Source organism: Bos taurus, chromosome 15 (genome assembly GCF_002263795.3).
Source record: "Bos taurus isolate L1 Dominette 01449 registration number 42190680 breed Hereford chromosome 15, ARS-UCD2.0, whole genome shotgun sequence".
NCBI classification, from domain to species: Eukaryota; Metazoa; Chordata; class Mammalia; order Artiodactyla; family Bovidae; genus Bos; species Bos taurus.
Window position 1 is genome coordinate 47580147 of NC_037342.1, and position 22978 is coordinate 47603124.

The 22978-nt window shown below is 38.1% G+C and overlaps 1 protein-coding gene and 1 pseudogene across 1 annotated transcript; both read right to left on the reverse strand.

Moving 5' to 3' along the window:
* Positions 231–1197, reverse strand: OR52N4FP (olfactory receptor family 52 subfamily N member 4F, pseudogene; annotated as a pseudogene).
* On the reverse strand, positions 17402–18386 carry OR52P1 (olfactory receptor family 52 subfamily P member 1). Its single transcript, XM_059875045.1, has one exon. It carries the CDS (start codon positions 18365–18367, stop codon positions 17402–17404), a length of 966 nt encoding a protein of 321 aa, XP_059731028.1. The 5' UTR covers positions 18368–18386.
* Between the last annotated feature and the right edge of the window lie 4592 nt (positions 18387–22978).

A 22978-nucleotide genomic window follows, 5' to 3' on the forward strand; every position in this document is an offset into this window, starting at 1 on the left:
CATTATTGAGATCTGAGTTATACAGAGAACCTAGACGTGAAAAACTCATGTGGATGGTGATTTGACATGAAAAATTTTGGAATTCTGCAAAAAAGCAAAAAAAATAAGGAGATGGATTATTATCCACTCACTTGGCAAATTCAGATACGTATTCTTGGAAAGCTTTCTCCTTAGACAAACAGACAGGATCATTCTTTCCTTTCACATCTCATCATAGGCAAACAGCTCTTTCATATACTATGGGATTTGATAAACTTGGAACCTGAAAGAATCCTTATGACGCAATCTCATATCTGCTTAGTTTTCACCCCATAGACAACAGGATTCATAGTGGGGGGTAGGAGCAGATAAATGTTGGCCACAATGATGTGGCATGAAGGAGAAATCCTGTGACCCCCAAAGCGGTGGGAAAAGAATGAAAAGAAAGCTGGACTATAGGAGAAAACAATGGAACAGATGTGAGCAGTGCACGTGCTGAAGGCCTTCTGCCGAGCATCTGCAGAGGAGAGGCTGACCACTGCCCTCAGGATCATGGTGTAGGAGACTGTGATGCATAGGATGTCAAAGCCCCCAATCAGGAGGGCCACCATCAGACCATAGATAACATTGACCTTGATGTTGCCACAAGACAACTTGGCCACAGACATGTGATCACAGTAAGTATGGGGGATTACATTGCCTCTGCAGTAGGGCAGGCGCTTGGTGAGGAAAGTGAAGGGAATGATGAGCAACACCCCTCTGAGAAAGGTGGAGAGACCTGCCTTTGCAATGACAGGATTTGTGAGGATAGTTGAGTAGCGCAGAGGGTAGCAGATGGCCACATAGCGGTCCAGGGCCATGAGCATGAGCACCCCAGACTCCATTCCCTGTTAAGGTGTGGACGAAGAACATCTGGATCAGGCATCCATCAAAGCTGATTTCCTTGAAATGGAACCAGAAGATGCTGAGGGCTTTGGGGATTGTACTAGAGCTAATGAAAAGGCCAGTTAGGAAAAGCATGGCCAAAAAGTAGTACATGGGTCTGTGCAGGGCATCCTCATAGCGGATGAGGTAGAGGAGACCACAGTTCCCTACAACAGCCACAGCATACATGGAGCAGAACGGGAGAGAAATCCACACGTGCATGTCCTCCAGTCCTGGGATCCCATTAAGAATGAAGGAGGCTGGTGTCACGTCTGTTTGGTTCAGCATTATCATGATCAGGCTGGTGGAGTCATTAAGAAAATTGTATGTTTTTAGTTTTATGCCTGTATTGCTTTTTTTTTTTAACCCTCCTAGATTTGGAAAAACAGAAAATTTGTGGATCTTCTCTCTGTGTCTCTTATCTTTGTTCAGTATTGCACTTTAAATCACAGAACCCAAAAATTTAAATGTCAGGAATTTACAATAGAAACATAGTTTAAACACATTCTTGGTTCATACTCATGCTTAATATACACCAAGCACAGCCTTAGAATTTCATAAATATTAACTCATTTAATCCTCACCACCATCCTAGATAGCATATTCAAAAGCAGAGACATTACTTTGCCAACAAAGGTCCGTCTAGTCAAGGCTATGGTTTTTCCTGTGGTCATGTATGGATGTGAGAGTTGGACTGTGAAGAAGGCTGAGCACCGAAGAATTGATGCTTTTGAACTGCGGTGTTGGAGAAGACACTTGAGAGTCCCTTGGACTGCAAAGAGATCCAACCAGTCCATTCTGAAGGAGATCAGCCCTGGGATTTCTTTGGAAGGAATGATGCTAAAGCTGAAACTGCAGTACTTTGGCCACCTCATGCGAAGAGTTGACTCATTGGAAAAGACTCTGATGCTGGGAGGGATTGGGGGAAGCAGGAGAAGAGGATGACAGAGGATGAGATGGCTGGATGGCATCACTGACTCGATAGACGTGAGTCTGGGTGAACTCCGGGGGTTGGTGATGGACAGGGAGGCCTGGCGTGCTGTGATTCATGGGGTTGCAAAGAGTCAGACACGACTGAGCGACTGAACTGAACTGAACAAGATCATGAAGTCTTTTTTCTATTAATCTGCACTCTGTAATTGAGTAAATGGAGATCCAATGTATATGAGGTTTCTTCATGTACAACTTTCAAAGGCTTTCTCAATCTCTTGGCCTCAGTTAGAGCTATTAAGAGGACCATTCCAATTTTGATCCTTTTAAACTATTCTTTTTTTTTTATTTTTAATGCGGGCTAATTACTTTACAATATTTTAATGGTTTTTGCCATACGTTGACATGAATCAGCCATGGGTGTACATGTGTCTCCCATCCTGAAATCCCCTCCCACCTCCCTCCTCATCCCATCCCTCAGGGTTATCCCAGTGCACTGGCCCTGAGCGCCCTCTCTCATGCATTGAACCTGGACTGGTGATCTATTTCACATATGGTAAATACATGTTTCAATGCTATTATCTCATATCATTCCATCCTCGCCTTCTCCCACAGAGTCCAAAAGTCTGTTCTTTACATCTGTGTCACTTTTGCTGTCTCGCATGTAAGGTCATCATTATCATCTTTTAAAATTCCATATATGTGCATTAATATACTGCATTGGTGTTTTTCTTTTTGACTTACTTCACTGTGTATAATAGGCTCCAGTTTCACCCACCTCATTAGAACTGATTCAAGTGCATTCTTTTTAATAGCTGAGTAATATTCCATTGTGTATATATACCACAACTTCCTTATCCGTTCATCTGCCAATAGACATCTAGGTTGCTTCCATGTCCTAGCTATTGTAAACGTGCTGCAACGAACAATGGGGTACACATGTCTCTTCCAATTCTGGTTTCCTTGGTGTGTATGCCCAACAGTGGGATTGCTAGGTCGTATGACAGTTCTATTTCCAGCTTTTTAAGGAATCTCCACACTGTTCTCCATAGTGGCTGTGCTAGTTTGAATTTCTACGAACAGTGTAAGAATGTTCTCTTTTCTCCATACCCTCTTCAGCATTTATTGCTTGTAGACTTTTTGATAGCAGCCATTCTGACCGGTGTGAGATGGTATCTCATTGTGGTTTTGATTTGCATTTCTCTGATAATGACTGATGTTGAGCATCTATTCATGCATTTGTTAGCCATCTGTATGTCTTCTTTGGAGAAATGTCTGTTTAATTCTTTGGCCCATTTTTTGATTGGGTCATTTATTTTTCTGGTATTGAGCTGCATGAGCTGCTTGTACATTTTTGAGATTAATTCTTTGTCAGTGCTTCATTTGCTATTATTTTTTCCCATTCTGAAGGCTGTCTTTTCACCTTGCTTATAGTTTCCTCCGTTGTGCAAAGGCTTTTAAGTTTAATCTCCTTATGCTATTTACTTTTTGACTCTGGAAATATCTAATACTATTTTAAAATGTCTATGCTTTCAAGATTAGTGCTGATGTTGGTGATGATAGAGATATAAATATGCATTGGCATCTTTTATTGTACAGGTACTTACTGGGAATTTTGAATCTGGAACTCTATGATCTTTGGTTTTGGAAATTTTCTTCTGTTAACTTTGGATTATTTCTTCCCAACTGCGGTCCTTGTTATTTTCTTATATTTATTTTTAGCCAGATACTGTCTATTCTGTTTTATTTTTTTTTCCTGCTGGTTTCTTTAAAAAAATTTTCCCCTTGAACCTCATCTCTCTATTTTTTTTGGCTTCTTTTTCTTAAAAATTCATCAATCATATCTTCCAAATATATTAGCATTTTTAAAGTCTGATCTTAAATCTATTTGACCTTATTTTCCCTGAAATTTGTGAATTGACAATAATATATAATTATACATATATATTACACAAATGTGTGCTTTATATATATTATTTTATATTGTAGAAGTTTCAATGTTTTATTTTTATATCTTTTTGTAATCTTTTACTTTGGAGTTATTTCTCAAGTGTATGGTAACCCTTGGCTAGACTATTACTTTACACTTATGTGTGTTAGTCACTCAGTTGTGTCCGACTCTTTGTGACCCCATGGACTGTAGCCCACCAGGCTCCTCTGTCTATGGAATTCTGAAGGCAAGAACCCTGGACTGGGTTGCAGGGACTTCCCTGGTAGCTCAGCTTGTAAAGAATCCACCTGCAACAAGGGAGACCTGGGTTCCAATCCCTGGGCTGGGAAGATTCCCTGGAGGAAGGCATGACAACCCACTCCAATATTCTTGCTTGGAAGAATCTCATAGACAGGGAAGCTTGGTGGGCTACAGTCCATGAGTTCCATGGGGTCACAAAGAGTTGGACATGACTGAACGACTAAGTACAGCACAGCAAGAGACTATAGGGACTTTCCATGTAGAGCTAAAGAATTGGCCTGTCAATGCAGAAGATGTGAGACACAGGTTCAAGCCCTAGGTCTGGAAGATACCCTGGAAGAGGGCACAGCAACCTATTCTTGTATTCTTGCCTGGAGAATCTCTTGGACAGAGGAGCCTGGTGGGCTAAAGTCCATAGGGTCACAAAGAGCTGGACACAACTGAAGCGACTTATCACGTGCGTGCGCACGCGCGCACACACACACATAAGAGACTACAGAAAAGTAATTCAAAATTCCAGGTGATGAGTGAACCTCATCAATTGGTTTCATTTACTTTGAGTGCTCAAGTAGGGACCTCTGCCTCTTTCGAGGCATTTTAGGTATCAGATTCAAAGTTAGTTTTTCTTTTTATTTCTCTGGGAAGGAAAAATACAATAATCTGTATCCTAAAGGATTATATAATTAGTTGCCTGTGTTTTTGGAGATAAGTAGTAGGCTACTGAAGATCTCACACTTGAATATGAATACTGGATCCAGCCTTCACATATTTAATGATGCTGATCTTTGACCTTTGTCACACTCTGTATATATGTATTCATCAGTTCAGTTCAGTTCAGTCTCTCAGTCATGTCCGACTCTTTGCAACCCCATGAATCGCAGCACGCCAGGCCTCCCTGTCCATCACCAGTTCCAGCAGTTGACCCAGACTCATGTCCATTGAGTCAGCAATGCCATCCAGCCATTTCATCCTCTGTCATCCCCTTCTCCTGCTGCCCCCAATCCCTCCCAGCATCAGAGTCTTTTCCAGTGAGTCAGCTCTTCGCATGAGGTGGCCAAAGTACTGGAGTATTCATAGAACATGTTAAAATTTCTTCCCAGGATAAATTTCCAGTCAGTATAAGAGGAGAAGTAATATTTAGAATAATGTGTTAATCAGAGGTATCAAATATTTCCTTAGTTTTTTCTGCCTGTGTCTTGGTTTTATTTTCATGTATTTGCACATAGGATGACAGATTAAATATTGTAAAAGGAAACTTTTTTGGAAACAGTAAAGCAACATGGAATAAACATCTTCATAATAGAGTTCTTCAAAGACCTCTTCTTATGCCATTACAGAAATCTTAGAATCAAATAGGAGCAGGTAGAAATGAAACCTAAGTAAATATTGAGTTATATTAGGAAAATTTTCTAAAAGAAATTTACCATTTCTCTTAGATCTGAATCATGCTTATATTTCTACCAGACCAAAATAAGCAGAGCAGTGTTCTTTCTTGTTGCTGTTCACTATTTCCTACTCAAATCATACTAACATTTTTTGCTTTGTGAATTTGCGATCTTTTCTCCTTTGTTGACATTCACCTTGTCACAGCCAAAATAGCCTCTAGAATAACATTTTTTCAGTAAAATTCCAGTCTCTTGATCAGGTTAGAGTGCCAACCTCTAAGTTCATATAATATATATTTGTTATATACACATATATTTTCTAATTTCATATGATTAGCAAAGTACCAGACTTGTTTAAGGAATAGATTTGTTGATGAAATCAATTTTGTCACTATTTTACCTATAGGGTATTATGAAAATATTGTTATATCCTTAAATCATCCAGTTTAATAAAATTCTTAATTTTAGAACAATTTGTATTTTAAACCTGAAGTATATAGCAAGACACCTACTAAATATGACATGCCTGTAAGTATTTTTCAAAGAATGAACAGGTTAATGAATTAGACTTTTTATACTTTAAGCATTATTAAATTGAAACACTGTGGTCTAAATATTTTTACTTGGAAAACACAAAGGAACCACCAGAAGAAATGAAACCATAATTTATAGCTCATAAATCACTAGATATTCTAAATTTCAAAGAAGACTCATCATAAAGAAAAGAAAATAATCTCAAGAAAGTAGAAAAAATAAGATAGTAGGCAAAAGAAAAATACATTGATTTGGTAAATAGGATCAATTATTTGGTAAATAGGATCAATGATACCATTTTGTTGTTGTTGTTGTTTAGCTGCTAAGTTGTGTTCAACTCTTTGCAACCCCATGGACTGCAGCATGCCAGGCCTCCTTGACCCTCCCAATTATACTATAAATTTATCTTAATTCAGAGTCATTTTTAAAAACATGTGCATCACAATAAAAAAGTGTATCAGAAAGAAAAACCATGCTCAAAGTAGGTAGAAATATTTTCATGCTGAACAGAAAACACCAAAATGGAAACATACCAAATATTAATTTCAGACAAGTCAGAAATAAAAGCAAGAAAAATTTGGATCAAGTTCACATTTGGGAAAAATAAAAGAAGGTATAATGAAGTGCAAATAAGTTGCTGTACCAAACAGTTCCATTTCTAGGCTTGGCAAAGATTCTACACAACCAGCACATTAGGGAGTACAGAAATAAGTTCTCTTACTCACCTTGTTGGTCCACAGTAGAAGTTTTAAAATGGTACAATTCCTGAAATTACATTGCAGCTTATTAGCTGATTCCCAATTATATTTTAACGTCATTGGTATTGCTTTAAAGTAGTAATCAAAAGGTTAACAAAAACCTTAAATTTTGCATTTTGAAAAAAAGAATACTTTGGATTTACAATTTTGCAGTTGTTTTTCCATGAATACCAAAATTGTCAACAACTGTCTTTCTGGCTTCCCTGGTGGCTCAGATAGTAAAGAACCTGCCACGAATGCTTGAGACCTGAGTTCAGTCCTTCGGTAGGGATGATTCCCTGGGGTTGCAAAGAGCTGGACACGACTGAGCAACTAACACTTAACACTCTTTCGGTCAGGCTTGTAAAGGTACAATTCTTTGAATACATTCTGTTTTTCAAGTTACTTTCACAGAGGTACTGAAAGAAATAAAAACACTATAAAAATCGTACATATGTATATATATAAATATAAAAGTACCATTAAAATTGAAATTGATTTTTGATAAATATGGCTGTGTTATTCAGTTGCCCGGTCGTGTCATTTGCCACCACATGGGCTGCAGCATGCCAGGCCTCCCTGTCCCTCACCACCTCCAGAGGTCTGCCCAAGTTCATGTCCGTTGCATCGGTGATGTCAAATGTTTGGATAGTGTATACTAAATTGTTATTAATTGTTGACAAAATGGTATCACTACTCATTTATTCTTAATACATTTGAACACTCAACTCTTAACTCCATGTAATCAGTTAAAGAAATCAAGAAAAGTATAGGTATTTATGATTTAAAAACAAACAACAAATTTCAAAGTGCTGCATTCTGAAAAATATCTTTCCTAAATACCAAATAAATATCCTATTTATACTTTTGTGCTTTTATAGATATTTTTTAATTACTAAAACTGATTTTCTTGTTATATAATAATTTTAGGTCCCATTTTCAACACATTTGCAGCACTGTCAGAGCTCCATTCTTATACCACACAATAACACATTTTCTAAAACAAATTGAAGATCATTCAAGTACATTATAATTTAATTTTTATTACAGGGAAAATTAATTAATATTATGCTCTGAATGTGGAAAGCACATATTGGAAGAGTAACATTAACACATGAACATCATCGTTTATAAAGCACTATTTTGACATCATCTGTTATATATCTTTCCTAAACCCTGTAGACAACAAGCTTTTTTTTCTCACAGCTGCTGCTGCTAAGTCGCTTCAGTAGTGTCCGACTCTATGCGACTCCGTAGACGGCAGCCCACCAGGCTCCCCCTTCCCTGGGATTCTCCAGGCAAGAACACTGGAGTGGGTTGCCACTGCCTTCTCCAATGCATGAAAGTGAAAAGTGAAAGTGAAGTCGTTCAGTCTTGTCTGACTCTTCACAACCCCATGGACTGCAGCCCACCAGGCTCCCCTGTCCCTGGGATTTTCCAGGCAAGAGTACTGGAGGGGGTTGCCATTGCCTTCTCTGTGTTTTCTCACTAGGAGATCCTCAATCTTAAAAACTCATGTTTTTCTCTCGATATGATAGTGGGCTCCTCCAGGCAAGTATTATCTAAAATGGATGAAATATAGTCATAACTGCTGCTGCTGCTGCTAAGTCGCTTCAGTCGTGTCCGACTCTATGCGACTCCATAGATGGCAGCCCACCAGGCTCCCCCTTCCCTGGGATTCTCCAGGCAAGAACACTGGAGTGGGTTGCCATTTCCTTCTCCAATGCATGAAAGTGAAAAGTGAAAGAGAAGTCACTCAGTCGTGTCCGACTCTCTGCGACCCCATGGACTACAGCCTACCAGGTTCCTCCGTCCATGGGATTTTCCAGGCAAGAGTACTGGAGTGGGGTGCCATTGCCTTCTCCGATAGTCATAACTACATCTCTCTAAAAATGAACCAAGAAAAATTAGACTGTCATTTGAGAACAGTTAAGGGAGGGCAGTTAAAAGGCAAGAATATTCTGACCATAACAGAAATATTCTCTAACTCTCCCCCTATTTCTTCTTGTCATGGGGGTGATTTGTATTTGACTTCTACCACAACTGAACCAATCATTCCAATAGGAAATAAAATAGCTATTCATAATCAAGATGGGAATTTACATTGAAATGCAATCTGAGAATTGAAGAAATAAGCATTTTCCAACCTCCCAAATTCCCAGTACATTTCTGCCTTCAAACATAATTGATGAACTCAAAGCTACATTTCTGAAAAATATCATAAACAATTCATATGCATTCAAAACCTCTCTCCACATTATCTTACTGCCCTAATAATTCTATCACTACTGCATTTTTTATTTCCTTAAATACCTTAGCTTCTGGATAGAAGAACAGTGAGCTGAATGTGATCTGGTCTAGGTGTTCAGAATCTTGACCAGAAACTATCACGCTTCTACAGTATATGTACATGCGTAGTCCTCAACTTCTAAACCCCTTGATATCTGTACTATTGAATATGTATTTAAGGAAAATCTGTGTCACATATGTCAAGGGGATAATTCAGAAGATAAAAGACATAGATGCTTGTACAGCCATCAGGTTAACCTCATGGGAAAAAGAAAGGAACAAGCCTTCCACACTTAACTGCTGTATGATAATACTTAAATAAGTAAATTATTCCATATTTTGGCATCTATGAATGTACTTGTGTATGTACATGTATTCAAAGGAGAGAAATTTAAATGAATACAAACTAATTTTAGTAAAAGTGAATGTTTTTAGTATTTATTGCAGAGTATTGTCTTTCCATGGGAGGCATTCTGAGACACAAGTCAAAAGCTCTTAAATAAGAATGTTTCAATTACTCAAATATCCATCAAACTTTTATTTTGTCATGTCTGTAAATAACATCATAGTGTACTTAGTGCCTTCCAAATCATATTAGGAAATGTGTAGAGGATAGATACCATTGGTCTTGTTATTCAAGAAGTTTACTTTCAACTGAAGTAGATAATGCATATTACGGCATTCTAAAAAGTCATCAAAAATTCAGGTTTGTCATGCATACATACTAAGTTAAGAATAATTAGATGCCTGAACCTTTACGTGATGATGATGACTATGAAAGAAGCAATAATTAAATTCAACAACTGATTCTAGTGGTAAGGGTGCACAGTATTGTGAGTGTACGAAAAGTCACAGAATTGTACATTTAAAACTGTACCTTTAAAATGCTCTAAAGAGCAAATTTCATACTATATGAGTTTTACAACATTTAAAAAAATGCCATATACCTCTCTTACTGTGTGCATGCTAAGTCGCTTCAGTTGTGTCCAACTCTCTGTGGCCCCATGGACTGTAGCCCACCAGACTCCTCTGTCTATGGGATTCTCCAGGCAAGAGTATTGGAGTGGGTTGCCATGCCCTCCTCCAGGGATCTTCCCAACCCAGGCATCAAATCCATATGTCTTACATCTCCTGCCTTGGCAGACAGGTTCTTTACCACTAGCACCACCTGGGAAGCCCGCCTCTCTTACTGAGATTAAGCTAATTTTTTTTTTTCTTGGTTAAGCCTTCCCCTAATTGTAGCAAGTTTTTAATTAACATTGAGATTTGTGAAAGATTGATTCTGACAATTACTTTTCCAGGTTATCCATTGTTTTATTAGAGACAGACTTTTATATTCCTACTTTGCTATTTTTATTGATGTCATTCACCATCTACTGGTTTTTATGTGAACATAAATATTCATTGTTCTGGGATAAGTATCCAGAGATTTAACTGCTAAGCTGAAATAGTTACAGGTTGTGATTTAAAGGAATTTCTAAAATATGTTCCAGAGTGGCTGTATCATTTTACATTCCCACCAGCAAAGTATTAATGTTTCAGTTTTTCCATATCCTTGCCTGAATTTCTTCTAAAGTTATACTTTATCCATTCTCATATTTGTGCATTCATATTCTGTTTTAATTTGTGCTTAATAATGCCAAACATTTTTCATGTGCACATTTGCCATTTGTAGATTTTATCACTGAAAGTTCTGTTTGTATTTTCTGTCCAGTTACTAATTTTGTTTTTGTTTTTTGCATTTGAGAAATAAATACTGTACCTTAGAGCTGTTGGTTATTGTTTTCTGCATGAACTAATCAAGATACGATGCTCATCTTCTTCAGATCTTCTGCAGGCATTTTGACCTTTCTAACCCCTTGTTCTTCAGTTACTGAAAAAGTGTAAGTTGCTCAGTCCTGTCCAGCTCTTTGTGACCACATGGACTATACAGTCCATGGAATTCTCTAGGAAAGAATACTAGAATGGGTAGCCTTTCCCTTCTCCAGGGGAATCTTCCCAACCCAGGGATCGAACCCAGGTCTCCTGCATTGAAGGCAAATTCTTTACCAGCGGAGCCACAAGGGAAGCCCTCAGTTACTGAAAAGACCTGTTTAAAGATCCAACTTTAATTTCACTGTGAATTTGCTAATTTTGCTTGGTTCTGTTAAATTCTGTGTGTATGTATATACGCATATGTGTCCATAATGATATTAAGCACATGCAAATTGAGTCATTTTATATTTTTGTGTTGAAGTACTACTGTAATCATTATGAAATGCTGCAGTTTATCACTTCTAATATTTATTATGTTAAAATCTACTTTGTCTGTTATAGGTAGAACACAAGTTCTTTCTGTATTTATATATATATGATGTCTCTTAAAATCATATATTTTTATTGAAGATATTTTCTAAACTTTTATTTCATATTCTTTCAGTTTGATTGCTAAGTCAACTTACATTATGTAGTTTCTGACCTTTTTTCAAGTTTACTGTGTTTCTATCATCTTAGTTTAGTTTCCTCTGTTCTCTTTTTCCTTTGTTCCTCTTGCCATTTTAGACCAGTAAAATAGGTGTTATTATTGTTATTGTGTTTTTCTCCAGTGGTAGTTTTTGTTAGGAGAAGGCAATGGCACCCCACTCCAGTACTCTTGCCTGGAAAACCCCATGGACAGAGGAGCCTGGTAGGCTGCAGTCCATGGGGTCGCTAAGAGTCCAACACAACTGAGTGACTTCTCTTTCACTTTTCGCTTTCATGCATTGGAGAAGGAAATGGCAACCCACTCCAGTGTTTTTGCCTGGAGAATCCCAGGGACGGCAGAGCCTGGTGGGCTGCCGTCTATGGGGTCGCACAGAGTCGGACACGACTGAAGCGACTTAGCAGCAGCAGCTGTTTTTGTTATGCGTCCCTTTACTTTTCTGTAGTCGTTAACACAGGTATCACTTTGTACTTTACCTCTCAATGTCTAAGGTGCTCAAAGTAGCACATTTATCACTGTAATAATATAAGAACCTTACTAGACTTTGACTCCAATAACTCCTTTCCTGCTCTTGCTGTTTATTGCTATATATTTTACCTCTATGTATGTTTAGACCTTACATATTATTTTTCCTATTTAAAAGAGTAAATATTTGTCATTAATATCCTCAGCTTTTTCTTTCTAGTGGTTTAATTTCTGTAGTTCTTTCTTCCATTAGTAATCATTACTCTACATTCTGAATAACATAATTTATGTAAATAAGTATTTATTTTTGATTTATATTTTCATTGGATTAGAATTCTAAGATAGAAATTTTTTTCAGCACTTCAAAAATATAATTTCATGTCTTCTGGCTTCAATGGTGTCTTTTGCAAAGTTGACTGCATGTATAAAGGCTACTATATTAAAGGTAGTGCGCAGAGATTATTATTCTGCAAGCTCACTTCTTCGTTTATATTCTAAATAAAATATCCCTTGTTTCATAAGAACATGCCCATGTGTGTGTATGTGTGTATGTGAGAGATGTTTATCATAAAACTATTCCTGGTGACAGAGAGATTGGAAAAAATTAGATATTAATAATCAGATAATAACTTTTTCAGTTGCATGTTATGAAAGTCTATAAAATAATTAGAAGCAAAAGTGAAATATGAATTACATAAACACATTTAAAATGATTGAGTTAAAAGTAAGCAATATAATAATACTTAACACAATATGATGAATACAAGTTTCTAAAGTAAGCGTTCAGTAAATGACTTTATATTCATGTATCTGAGGACGTATGTCAAACAGAGTATAGAGGATTCCAGTGATTGACAGGCCTAAGGATTAGGAGTGAAATTAGAGCATAAAAGTAAAAACAAAAAGCAAAACAAGAAATAGACTCAGAAAAGATGCAGTTTGTGTACCATTAAGAAAAAGATACCATGAAACTTACTTCACCTTGAACTTGCAACTGAGCTTCAATAAATTTATTAATGAGTTAATCAGTTTTGGAGTCACTAGCATACATTGAAGCTTATGGCCATTTATATTGGAAAACCTAAGGAAAGAGTGGAAAAGAAACCTAAGTCCAGGGATGTCTTAGTATAAAGAAACCCAGAAAAAAATAAAGGGCCAAAGGATGATCAGAAGTGTTCCATGAGAGTGAAGAGTAAGTTTGAATGTGTGGCATGATCCAGAAGTCAAGCAAAGAAAATGTTTCTAGATGAAGGGACAAATCAGTTATATTTAGGATTGTTGAGAAGTAGACTATAATTGACATAGAGGTGAAAGTACTAGATTTAATGACATGAGAGTAATATGTGAAATTGACAAATGCTATTTCAGTGAAATGTTCAGAGGTAAGGTATTCTGGAGAAAGCCAGAGGTGGCTAAGAATTATTCTGTGATGAGTAGGTAGAGAGAATGAACATTGGCAATCTTTCATTAAATTTTGCTTTCAAGATAAACTATTAAAATAGGGTGATTTTGTGATGAAAGATTGCTTTGTGCCTTTAAGAAATGAAAAACACAAAAAGATATATCAAAAAATAGAAATTAGTGTAAACTAACAACATTGGGGAAAGTATTGTGAAATCTTGAAACTGGGCAAGAATAATTAATGCTGAAATCTTTGCTATGATACCTGTGACAAGTCTATAAAAGTAAAATTATTCATTGTCACTCAACTTCATATTAATTTAAAAAGATCCAGAATATTATACAGAAAATGTTTAAGTCAATTAGTCTCATTTTCAGCTCAATGGAAGAAAAGCAACCACTGCTCTCCATAACCCTATGTACTCATAGAAATACATTTATTATAATATTTTATACATTTCATTATTGTACTTCTCCCTCCAAAATGTGCATTCTTTGAAAGCCCTCTTAAATAAAGGAGACAACTCATTAGGTGGGAATGAAGCAAATATAAGTAAGACTCATGCAAGGAGAGACCTGGTCAGATATCAGGTCACTATGTTTCTCATAAGACAAGCAGAGGCTTACAATTCATTATATTATTGACCTCATGGTAAACTCTCTATTTCATCTTTAAGATATCATTGAGAAAACAGAGAACTTTGATGAAAAACAAGAATGTACAGTACATTTTGTTCAGAGTTAAATCACAGTTATTAAATTGAAATTTCTTTCACAAGTGAAAACAGTAATTTCAGTCATCTTGCCCCAGACCATTGGTTTCTGTAGATATATGTTTCAAGATGACTGTTCAGTTTCCTATTCATATTTTTCTTTCCTGTAAACTGATGTTATTGAGACTTGAATTACAGGGAGAACTCATGTGGAGGGTGAGGTCACATGAAATTTACTTGATATCCTGCAAAAAATATCATGGAGATGGACATTCAAATTTAGAGTTGCTTAATAACCAGATTTTGTTAAAAAAATTAACAAACAGAAATTTCAATTATATGGAGTTTGGAGTTCAGAAAGGGAAGCTTTCACAGATTATAGCCCAACAGGAAGAAAGACCTTTATTCTTTCAGGCAAGGATTCAGCTAATAAAAAACCATGAAGCCTTGGTTCACTATGGCCATCCCAACTTTCTTTCTCCTGCTGCAAAATAGTTCTTTCCTTAATATCCCAAATACTCATATGTGTCAGTAGGGTTTCAGAGCCCAGACTGCAATTCCCTGGTGATTGCAAATAGACTTATCTGTACTGGAAACATACCTGCCAGTCTGTTTGCTTCAGGTCAATAGTATTGACATTTCAAAAAATGTCTAGTCTTATTGCACTCAGTTTTGAAGTATTTTTTATTATTTTTTCTGTGGACCTCATTGAGGTTTTCTTTTTGATCTAATATCATTTTTTTTTTTCAGAACATGAAGGAAAACACTGTAGACTTAGAAGAAAAGATAGGATAGTGCAGTATCAAGGAAGTCAATAGCAGACAGATGGTGGAGAAGTACATTGGTCAATAATACAACTTGTTGAAAAGTAGTCCAATTAGACAAGATACTGTTGACTTTGATGACCCACACCTCACTGGAAACTTCAACCTGCAGTTGAAGCCAGATTATAATGGGAGGAAGAGATAGGAAGCAAGAAAGCAGAAATGATTAGTTCCAAATATATTTATCAAAAACTTGCATAAAAAAGAAAAGTCACAAGGTTTATGGTATTAGATATAAAAGTCAGTAAGTTCAAGCACATTGTGAACACAAGAAATAGAGAAAGTGAGTGATGGTCTGAGCTCCCAAGAGCATAGTTTGAGAACTTTGCTTGATCATAAAAATATATTAGTAATAAACAAATACAATAATATGAGAAAATAATGACTGTAGATGTCAAAAGATTGGAATTTGAGATAGTTTGTTTCTACGGTGATAGTGAGATAGTGTTAGTCGTTCAGTCGTGTCCAATTCTTTGAACCCCTACGGACAGTAGGCTGCCAGGCTCCTCTGTCCATGGAATTCTTCAGGCAAGAATATTGGAATGGGTTGCCATGCCCTCCTCTAGGGGATCGTCTCTACTCGAGATCGAACCCCGGTCTCCTGCATGACAGGCAGATTCTTTACCATCTGAGCCACCAGGGAAGTCCAGTTTACTTCTAATGCTTTCATTTTTCCTTATGGAATAGAAATTAATGGAATATGGAAGCCATGAAAGGCAGGAGGTACATAACAAATTTAGTATGATAAAAAATTTATTGCTATAAACCATGTAATAGGTAAAGCATAGTTATGTAATGAGATACCAGTTAAAATCTGAAATTATGAGCACATGGTGCTTGAAATCTGCCCATCCTTATACTTTCTTCAGAAGTGCTCCATACTGGGAGTATAGCAACACATGACACAGAGCACAGAATTGTTCCGGAATTGGTGTTGTAGGGCTTGTGTGCCAGTATGCTGGTCATTTTGAAGGACAAAATAGAAATTTAGTTGAGGAACCATGGTGTTAAGAATTGTACACAATTCTTAAAAATCTGTTAACATTTCTGTTTGAGGACTATAATTTAAAAAAAAGAATTAAAATCAGTGCCACTCCACGCAATGGCAATCTTCCTATAGAACAGTGTAATGATTACCTTTCCTCTGAAAAATAGTGTTTGATGTATTTTATTCCCATCTATGTGAAGTATCAGAATTATTCATATTCATGAGAATGGAAGCTTTAAAAGCTCATCTTAGTTTTACCACCTTGAGACTGATATGGGAAACTCTGTTAATTACAACAGGGAATTTTGTGTCTCTTCTACCTAACAGTGTAAGATGGCAAACAGATAATGACAAGCAGACAATGAGAACCATCGATAAATTCACAGTTGAAAATTAATTTGTCAGTTAAATGTGTCAAGCTGATTGTCTGAGGCTATTCTTTTTGGAAAGCAGAAGAGTTAGGTTGTACAGTAACAATTTCCAAGCCCAGTTTTAAAGATGCAATTAAGACCTTTCCACTACATTGTGTTAGCTAAGACTGAAAGATTAAGATCCACTTGGGACTTTTTTCCTTCTATATAAATGTATGAATGAAAGGCTGAGACTTCCTATCCCAACTAGTTTGAGCAAGTGACTATCCTGACTCCTAGGTTCGTAGTTACGAGTCAGTGATCTCTGGAAGGACCTCTTAATTACATGAATGCATAATAATATTTAGAAACCTTAGACCCAGAATAATTTCCAGGTCACTCGGACTTAGGTTGGATCCCTAGAGGCTGGAGTCAGAAGTTTAGAAACAGCCCTCCCTTACCTATGCTGTGCCCTCATCCATGAAGGTCTTACTGTTTTAGGAGTCTAGGTTTCAAGCCCTTGATCTGCCACTTGCTAAAATTGAGAATATTGGTTAGACTTTTTTCTCTTTCTGCCTTCAAGTTCTAATGGAGAAATATAGCATTAATGCAAAAGTGCGTAAGTCCCTTGTAGTTCTAATTTCTTTAACTGTGTATGGTCCTATTATTTGATCTTTCTGATGGTAATGAAGGTGAAAGTGAAGTCGCTCAGTCGTGTCCGACTCTTTGCGACCCATGGACTGTAGCCTACCAGGCTCCTCTGTCCGTGGGATTTCCAGGCAACAATACTGGAGTGGGTTGCCATTTCCTTCTCCAGGAGATCTTCCCAACCCAGGGATTGAACCTGATTCTCCTGCATTGTAGGCAGATGCTTTACCATCTGAGCTACCAGGGAAGTCTGGTAATATAGCTGCAATAATATAAGGCTAAAAATCCATGCCCACAGAACTGGGAGAGGGCCAGGTAGTGAGGAAAGTTCCAGTGACTATGCCAAAGCTCCTCTAACCAAGTTTGGAAGCATCTCACTATGTTATACTTCCTTGGATGAAAATTAAGAATGATGAACCAACTTTACTTTCACTGTGATTTCTTATGCTTTGGAATGGTCTAGAAAATACTTTGACCCAACATAACCTTCTTTAAACCTCTGTGCAAGTATCAAACACTAAGGACAGTTTAATCTTGAAAAGCTTATTACCATATGGACTAAGTCCCTTCTATACTCCTAGATCACTCCGGTGCCTTGAGCCCAGTTCCCTGCCCCTTTTGAAACACCCTGACAACTCTTTCCTGAATTTCTTTGGTCTTAACTCCATATACCATAGGGTTAAGAGCAGGTGGAAAGAGCAGATACACATTGGCCAAAATAATATGAGTGTGGAGTGGAACATGGTGACCAAAGCGATGTGTAAAAAAAGAGAAGAGGGCAGGTGTATAAGAGATTAGGATGACACAGACATGAGAACCACAGGTCCCTAGGGCCTTGGACCGAGCTTCATGAGATGAGAGGCGAAGGACAGCTCGTGCAATGAGGAAATAGGAAAGACCAATGCAAAACAAGTCCACCCCAATGACCAGAAGTGCTGCCGTCAGCCCATAAACACGATTAGGCCTGGTGTCTCCACAGGCTAGCTTCACTACAGCCATGTGTTCACAGTAGGTGTGCGGGATCACATGGCTTTGGCAGAAGCTCAAGCGCTGAATGAGGAAGGGGCATGGGAGCATAAGAATGGAACCTCGCACCATAGCTACCACCCCGATGCGGACAATGATGGTGTCAGTGAGGACAGTGGTATAGCGGAGTGGGTGGCAAATGGCCACATAACGATCAAAGGCCATGGCCAGCAACACAGTGGATTCCATCATGCAGAAAGCATGAATGAAGAACATCTGTGCCAGGCATGCAGAGGCAGACATGTGTCCAGCTCCACACCAGAGGATGGCCAGCAGCTTGGGGACTGTGGAGAAAGAGGCAGCCAAGTCAATGGTTGAAAGCATACACAGGAACAAGTACATAGGCTTGTGCAGGGCTGGTTCAGTGACAATGACCACCAGGATGGTTATGTTACCCACAATTGTGGCTGTGCCCAGGAGGCACACAGGGAGTGAGAGCCACAGGTGGAACTCTTCCAGACCTGGGATGCCCATGAGTATGAAAACAGAAGAGTCCAGGAAAGTATGATTAGGAGACACCATGGTCTGGCCAAGAGTACTAGGCAACTTCTTGGGTCAAAAACCCTCCTACAGCATGACATCACCTAAGGAAACAACACAGAACAGGGATATGAATCAGCTAGAGTCACATTTCTCTTTCTTACACCACATTTGTACTTAACAGAATACAAGCGAAGTAAACTCTCCTATTCCTTAATAGACCAGACACTGCATGTGCATAGTCACAGGATGAGAAAAATCAGGGAAGAAACTTTTTTATTTTGGACTCCACAGGATATCATTCCTTACAATGTGGATGAATTTAAGAGATAATGCACCAGATAGCCCAAATGTGCAGAACAAGAGCAACTGTTGTTTGTTCTCATAAACATAGGGATTAAGAGGAGAGAAGGTTGGTGACAAGCACTATTCTATCAACAGGTCAAGATCAATAAATACATGACCTCCACAGAAGGTGGATAAATATGGCTTATTCCATTAGGTATTTATGTAGAGTATTGTTGGACACACTGTCCCATGAACTTATATCCGAGGGGGCAGAGACAGCAAAGATCTAATGTTCTGATCTATTTAACTTAGGATCTTTTCATTCCTAAATTAAAACTGATTGAGGTAAAAGTTTTTACTGTCCAAAAGTGTGAACATTATTTATGTGCTTTGAGCTCTCCAGATCTCCACCAAATATTCAAGTGACAGTATATTCTAGATTTTTTCTTTTGCCTTCTCTCATTTTTTAAGAGAGGCAGGAATATTTTAGAGATACAGAATCTTAGAATTTTTAAAGCTGGAAGGGGTGCTCACAAGAGAAAAAAAAAAAAAGAGCTTGGGACCCATATAACTGGGAACAAATCTCTTACTGACACTATTGCCTTGGACAAGCCAATTTTCCTCTAAGACCAGATTTCCATTTCTGGTCTGGAATATGGTAATAATACTTTGTAAGGATGTTGAAATGCAAACACCACCTTGTACAGTGTGTGGCTCATAGAAGGTGTTCAGTAAACAATGTCATTTGCTGTTACCATTGCTTTCATATTAATAGGTCAGCGACCTCATATCCTATTTTAACACAATTTCCTTAACCTGCTATTTATTAGAATCTAATCTTATCTTGAATATTTATTTATACAATAAGAATTAGAAGGTAAACCTACTGACAAAATACATATTCTTTAAAGTGTTTTCTGTATGATCTCTACAGTTAAATGATGATCATTCAGAGACTGGAAAACAGCTTCCCAGTCTGATCTCAACTACACTATATGTCCTCAGCTCTTACTTTTATGACACAGATATGCTCACTGAGCTAATGTGAAGGGCTCAACATGGATAGCGGAGCAGGAGTCAGATTGTGAAAGCAGAAAACCTCTGCTCACAGCACCACCCAGCCACTTAGTTTATGCCAGACATCCCTATGGCTTTCGGTCTCTCACAAATTCACTCACCCTTAGCCCGGATGCTTAATTTGAGGACGGTTCTCTGAGTTTCCTTCCTACTTCTTAAGTCACTGACTTTCTGTCTTATGACTTTTTTTCTTGTAGAAGTTGGACTTATCACATATTGCACATATCACCTGATTAGATTGGCTCATAATTTGGTTGATGCAAGTGAACATGACCTGTAGTTCCTGTAGTTTTCATCTAAGGGATCCCAAACTTTATGCGTACCACCACCTTCAGAAGGCCATGTCCTCCTATCATGTCACTCTCTCCCACTATCATCTCATCCAGCTCACGGGAATAAACCCCTGTCTCACACCATCTCTTACATAAAATATTTTACGATATTGGTAAATATTTGGGATCATTCTTAGTCACACCTCAGTTTGAATCTCGCCTTCTGACTAAATTTCTAATCCAATTCTTATTGTGACATTAAAGCCAATGCCCTCAGTAAGATAAAAGTTCCAGCATCACCATTTGGCTAAACATAGGTTGGAGAAACTTTCCATGCCTGAAACTGCAGCACAAATCAAAGCCTGTCATTCTGTCTGTGTAAGAGCACAGCTAAACTGGGATACCTCTGGCAATTGTAAGACCATTGAACTGTTGTTGATCTCTGCAAAGTGTCACCACGCACACATTCCTCTCAAGTGCTTAGTGAGTAATCAGTTCTTAGCACATGTCTTGAATTTACTTCATAATGCCTCCCATTTCTCTGGTTTGACTAATAAATCACTTGCTACTTGCTTTGTTGAAGGCTCCCCACTCAGCTTCCCTTTTCAACTAGAGGGATTAATGACAAATTAAAACTCCCATTTTAGGAAATCTGCTGAACAAATTCCAAATTAGATTACATAGAGTTGTTATTTAGCAAAATCCCCTTTCCATACCTCTAAATCTCACTTTCTCTTCTTTGAAGTAAATTTCCATCACCGTCTACACAGGAAGATTTTTCTTGAGGGCTAGGAAACATCTTTCCTAGAATCTTTCCCTAGCCCAAACTCACATAACTGCAGGACAGCAGAGAAGAGAAGGCACAACATTGTAGAAATATTCTCCGAAGATGGAAAGAACAGTACTAGTCTCCTGCCCTCAACTTTCTGAATACTGAGCCCAGAGGTTGCTGTGCTGATGAAATCTGTCTCTCAGTCCCACTTGGGAGTTAGGTGGATTGCATTGTGTTTAAGGCCAGAGCCATCTAGGGAGAATCTGTGTTTCCTAGGAAACAGAACATCCAAGCCTTTCTTTTCCAGATGATCAGATCAGATTTTAGAGGTGAAGCTAGAGGCTTTTGTTAAAGAGTCTGGGAAGGAGTATTAATAGTCTGTATCCTTGAAATTCTTTCTCTATTTTTGTTTCATTTTCTTTCTAATTCTCCACCTCTCAGAGATGGGACTATTTATCTAAGGGCACCTAACATTTTTAACTTGCAGATACAAGCGCTATGGTTATCTGACCTGGATCCCTGTTTCCAATGCAGCTCCATTTTCCAAGGATCCCAGGGTGGATATACTTTCTCTTTCATGTCCCTGTTTATCCCAGAGTCATTCTGCCTTGTTTACTTTTTCCTGGGACTACACTGTTATAGAGGATTTACTGCACATGTCCCCAGACTGGTCACTGTTACATAGTTGCACAGTAATTGGCTTTGTTAGACACTTTTTTTTTTTTTTTAACCTGTGCATGATGTAGCAAGCTAGTGATGGAATTCAAAAGGAAATTATACTGGTATCTAGGAGAAGGCAATGGAACCCCACTCCAGTACTCTTGCCTGGAAAATCCCATGGACGGAGGAGCCTGGTGGGCTGCAGTCCATTGGATCACTAAGAGTCAGACACGACTGAGCGACTTCTCTTTCATGCATTGGAGAAGGAAATGGCAACCCACTCCAGTATTCTTGCCTGGGGAATCCCAGGGACGGGGGAGCCTGGTGGGCTGTCATCTATGGGGTCGGACACAGAGTCGGACACGACTGAAGCGACTTAGCAGCAGCAGCAGCAGCAGGAGATGTGAATGCAGTTTTTCACCATATGAAGTAATTATATTAAAAAGTCATATACATTAAACATTACTAAACCTCTATCTCCTGTTGTTCTTTGCTGAGAATTTATCAACTGTGCTAATCTCAATGAAGACTTCCCAGGTGACTCAGTGGCAAAGAATCCTTCTGCCAGTGCAGGAGATGCTGATTCAGTCCCTGAGTCAAGAATATCCACTGGTGGAGGAAATGGCAACCCACTCTAGTATTCTTGCCTGGAAAAATCCAATGGACTGAAGAGTCTGGCAGGCTGAAGTCCATGGGATCACAAAAGAGTTAAACATGATTTAGTGGCTAAACAACAAATCTCAGTAAACTGTACTGTTAGAGAGCTCATTTGCATTAAAACCACAATCCTATCTTCTCTGGGTCTAATTCACTCTTGGTAACAATACTCTCATATGTAAAGAGTTTATTTATTTGATATAATTTACCACTCATAGAGTTTACTTACTATGCATCCCAAGTCTCTTGAAAAAATGTCTTAAACTCCTATTCCCAGTAAACCAGCCCCAGCCATCATCTAGGGCCTTATATTATGAGGGGATAGTCCAAGAATTATCTGTAGAATTATGGTCTCTATCCATAATTTACTGCAAAATTTGGTCTCCTTATCACCATTCTGAATGCTTCTCCTCTAGTCCCACCGTATTCAAAGAGATCAATTTTCATTTGTAGACACTTCCCACAACTAGACTAGATCTATGTTCAATCAACTGCATGCATGCTCTTGATCCTAGTTTTGGAGAGTCTCTCCAAAGTCAACAGTTTTCAAACTTGGTGTTCTTCAAAATTACCTGTAGCTCCTGTTAAGACACAGGTTGCCAGTCCATACCTCCAGAATTTCTGAATCACTAAATTTGGAGCAGGGTCCTAATGTGTGCCTTTCTTATGACTTCCCAATTAATGCAAATGTCACTGGTAAAGGAATCACACTTTAAGAAACACTGTTTTAAGAAAATGAAAATTAAAAAAAAATCTTTTGGTTGGATTTTCCTTATCAAATTGCTCTATGGTCTACACTTCTGGTGAGTGCTATTGGACGATGTAGTTATCATAAACACCTGTAACATGTTACCTTAAAAACCTAGAGAAGAACAGGATTGTAGCAATTTTCCTTTCCTGAAACCTGCCTTGAATGTTCTCATCTGT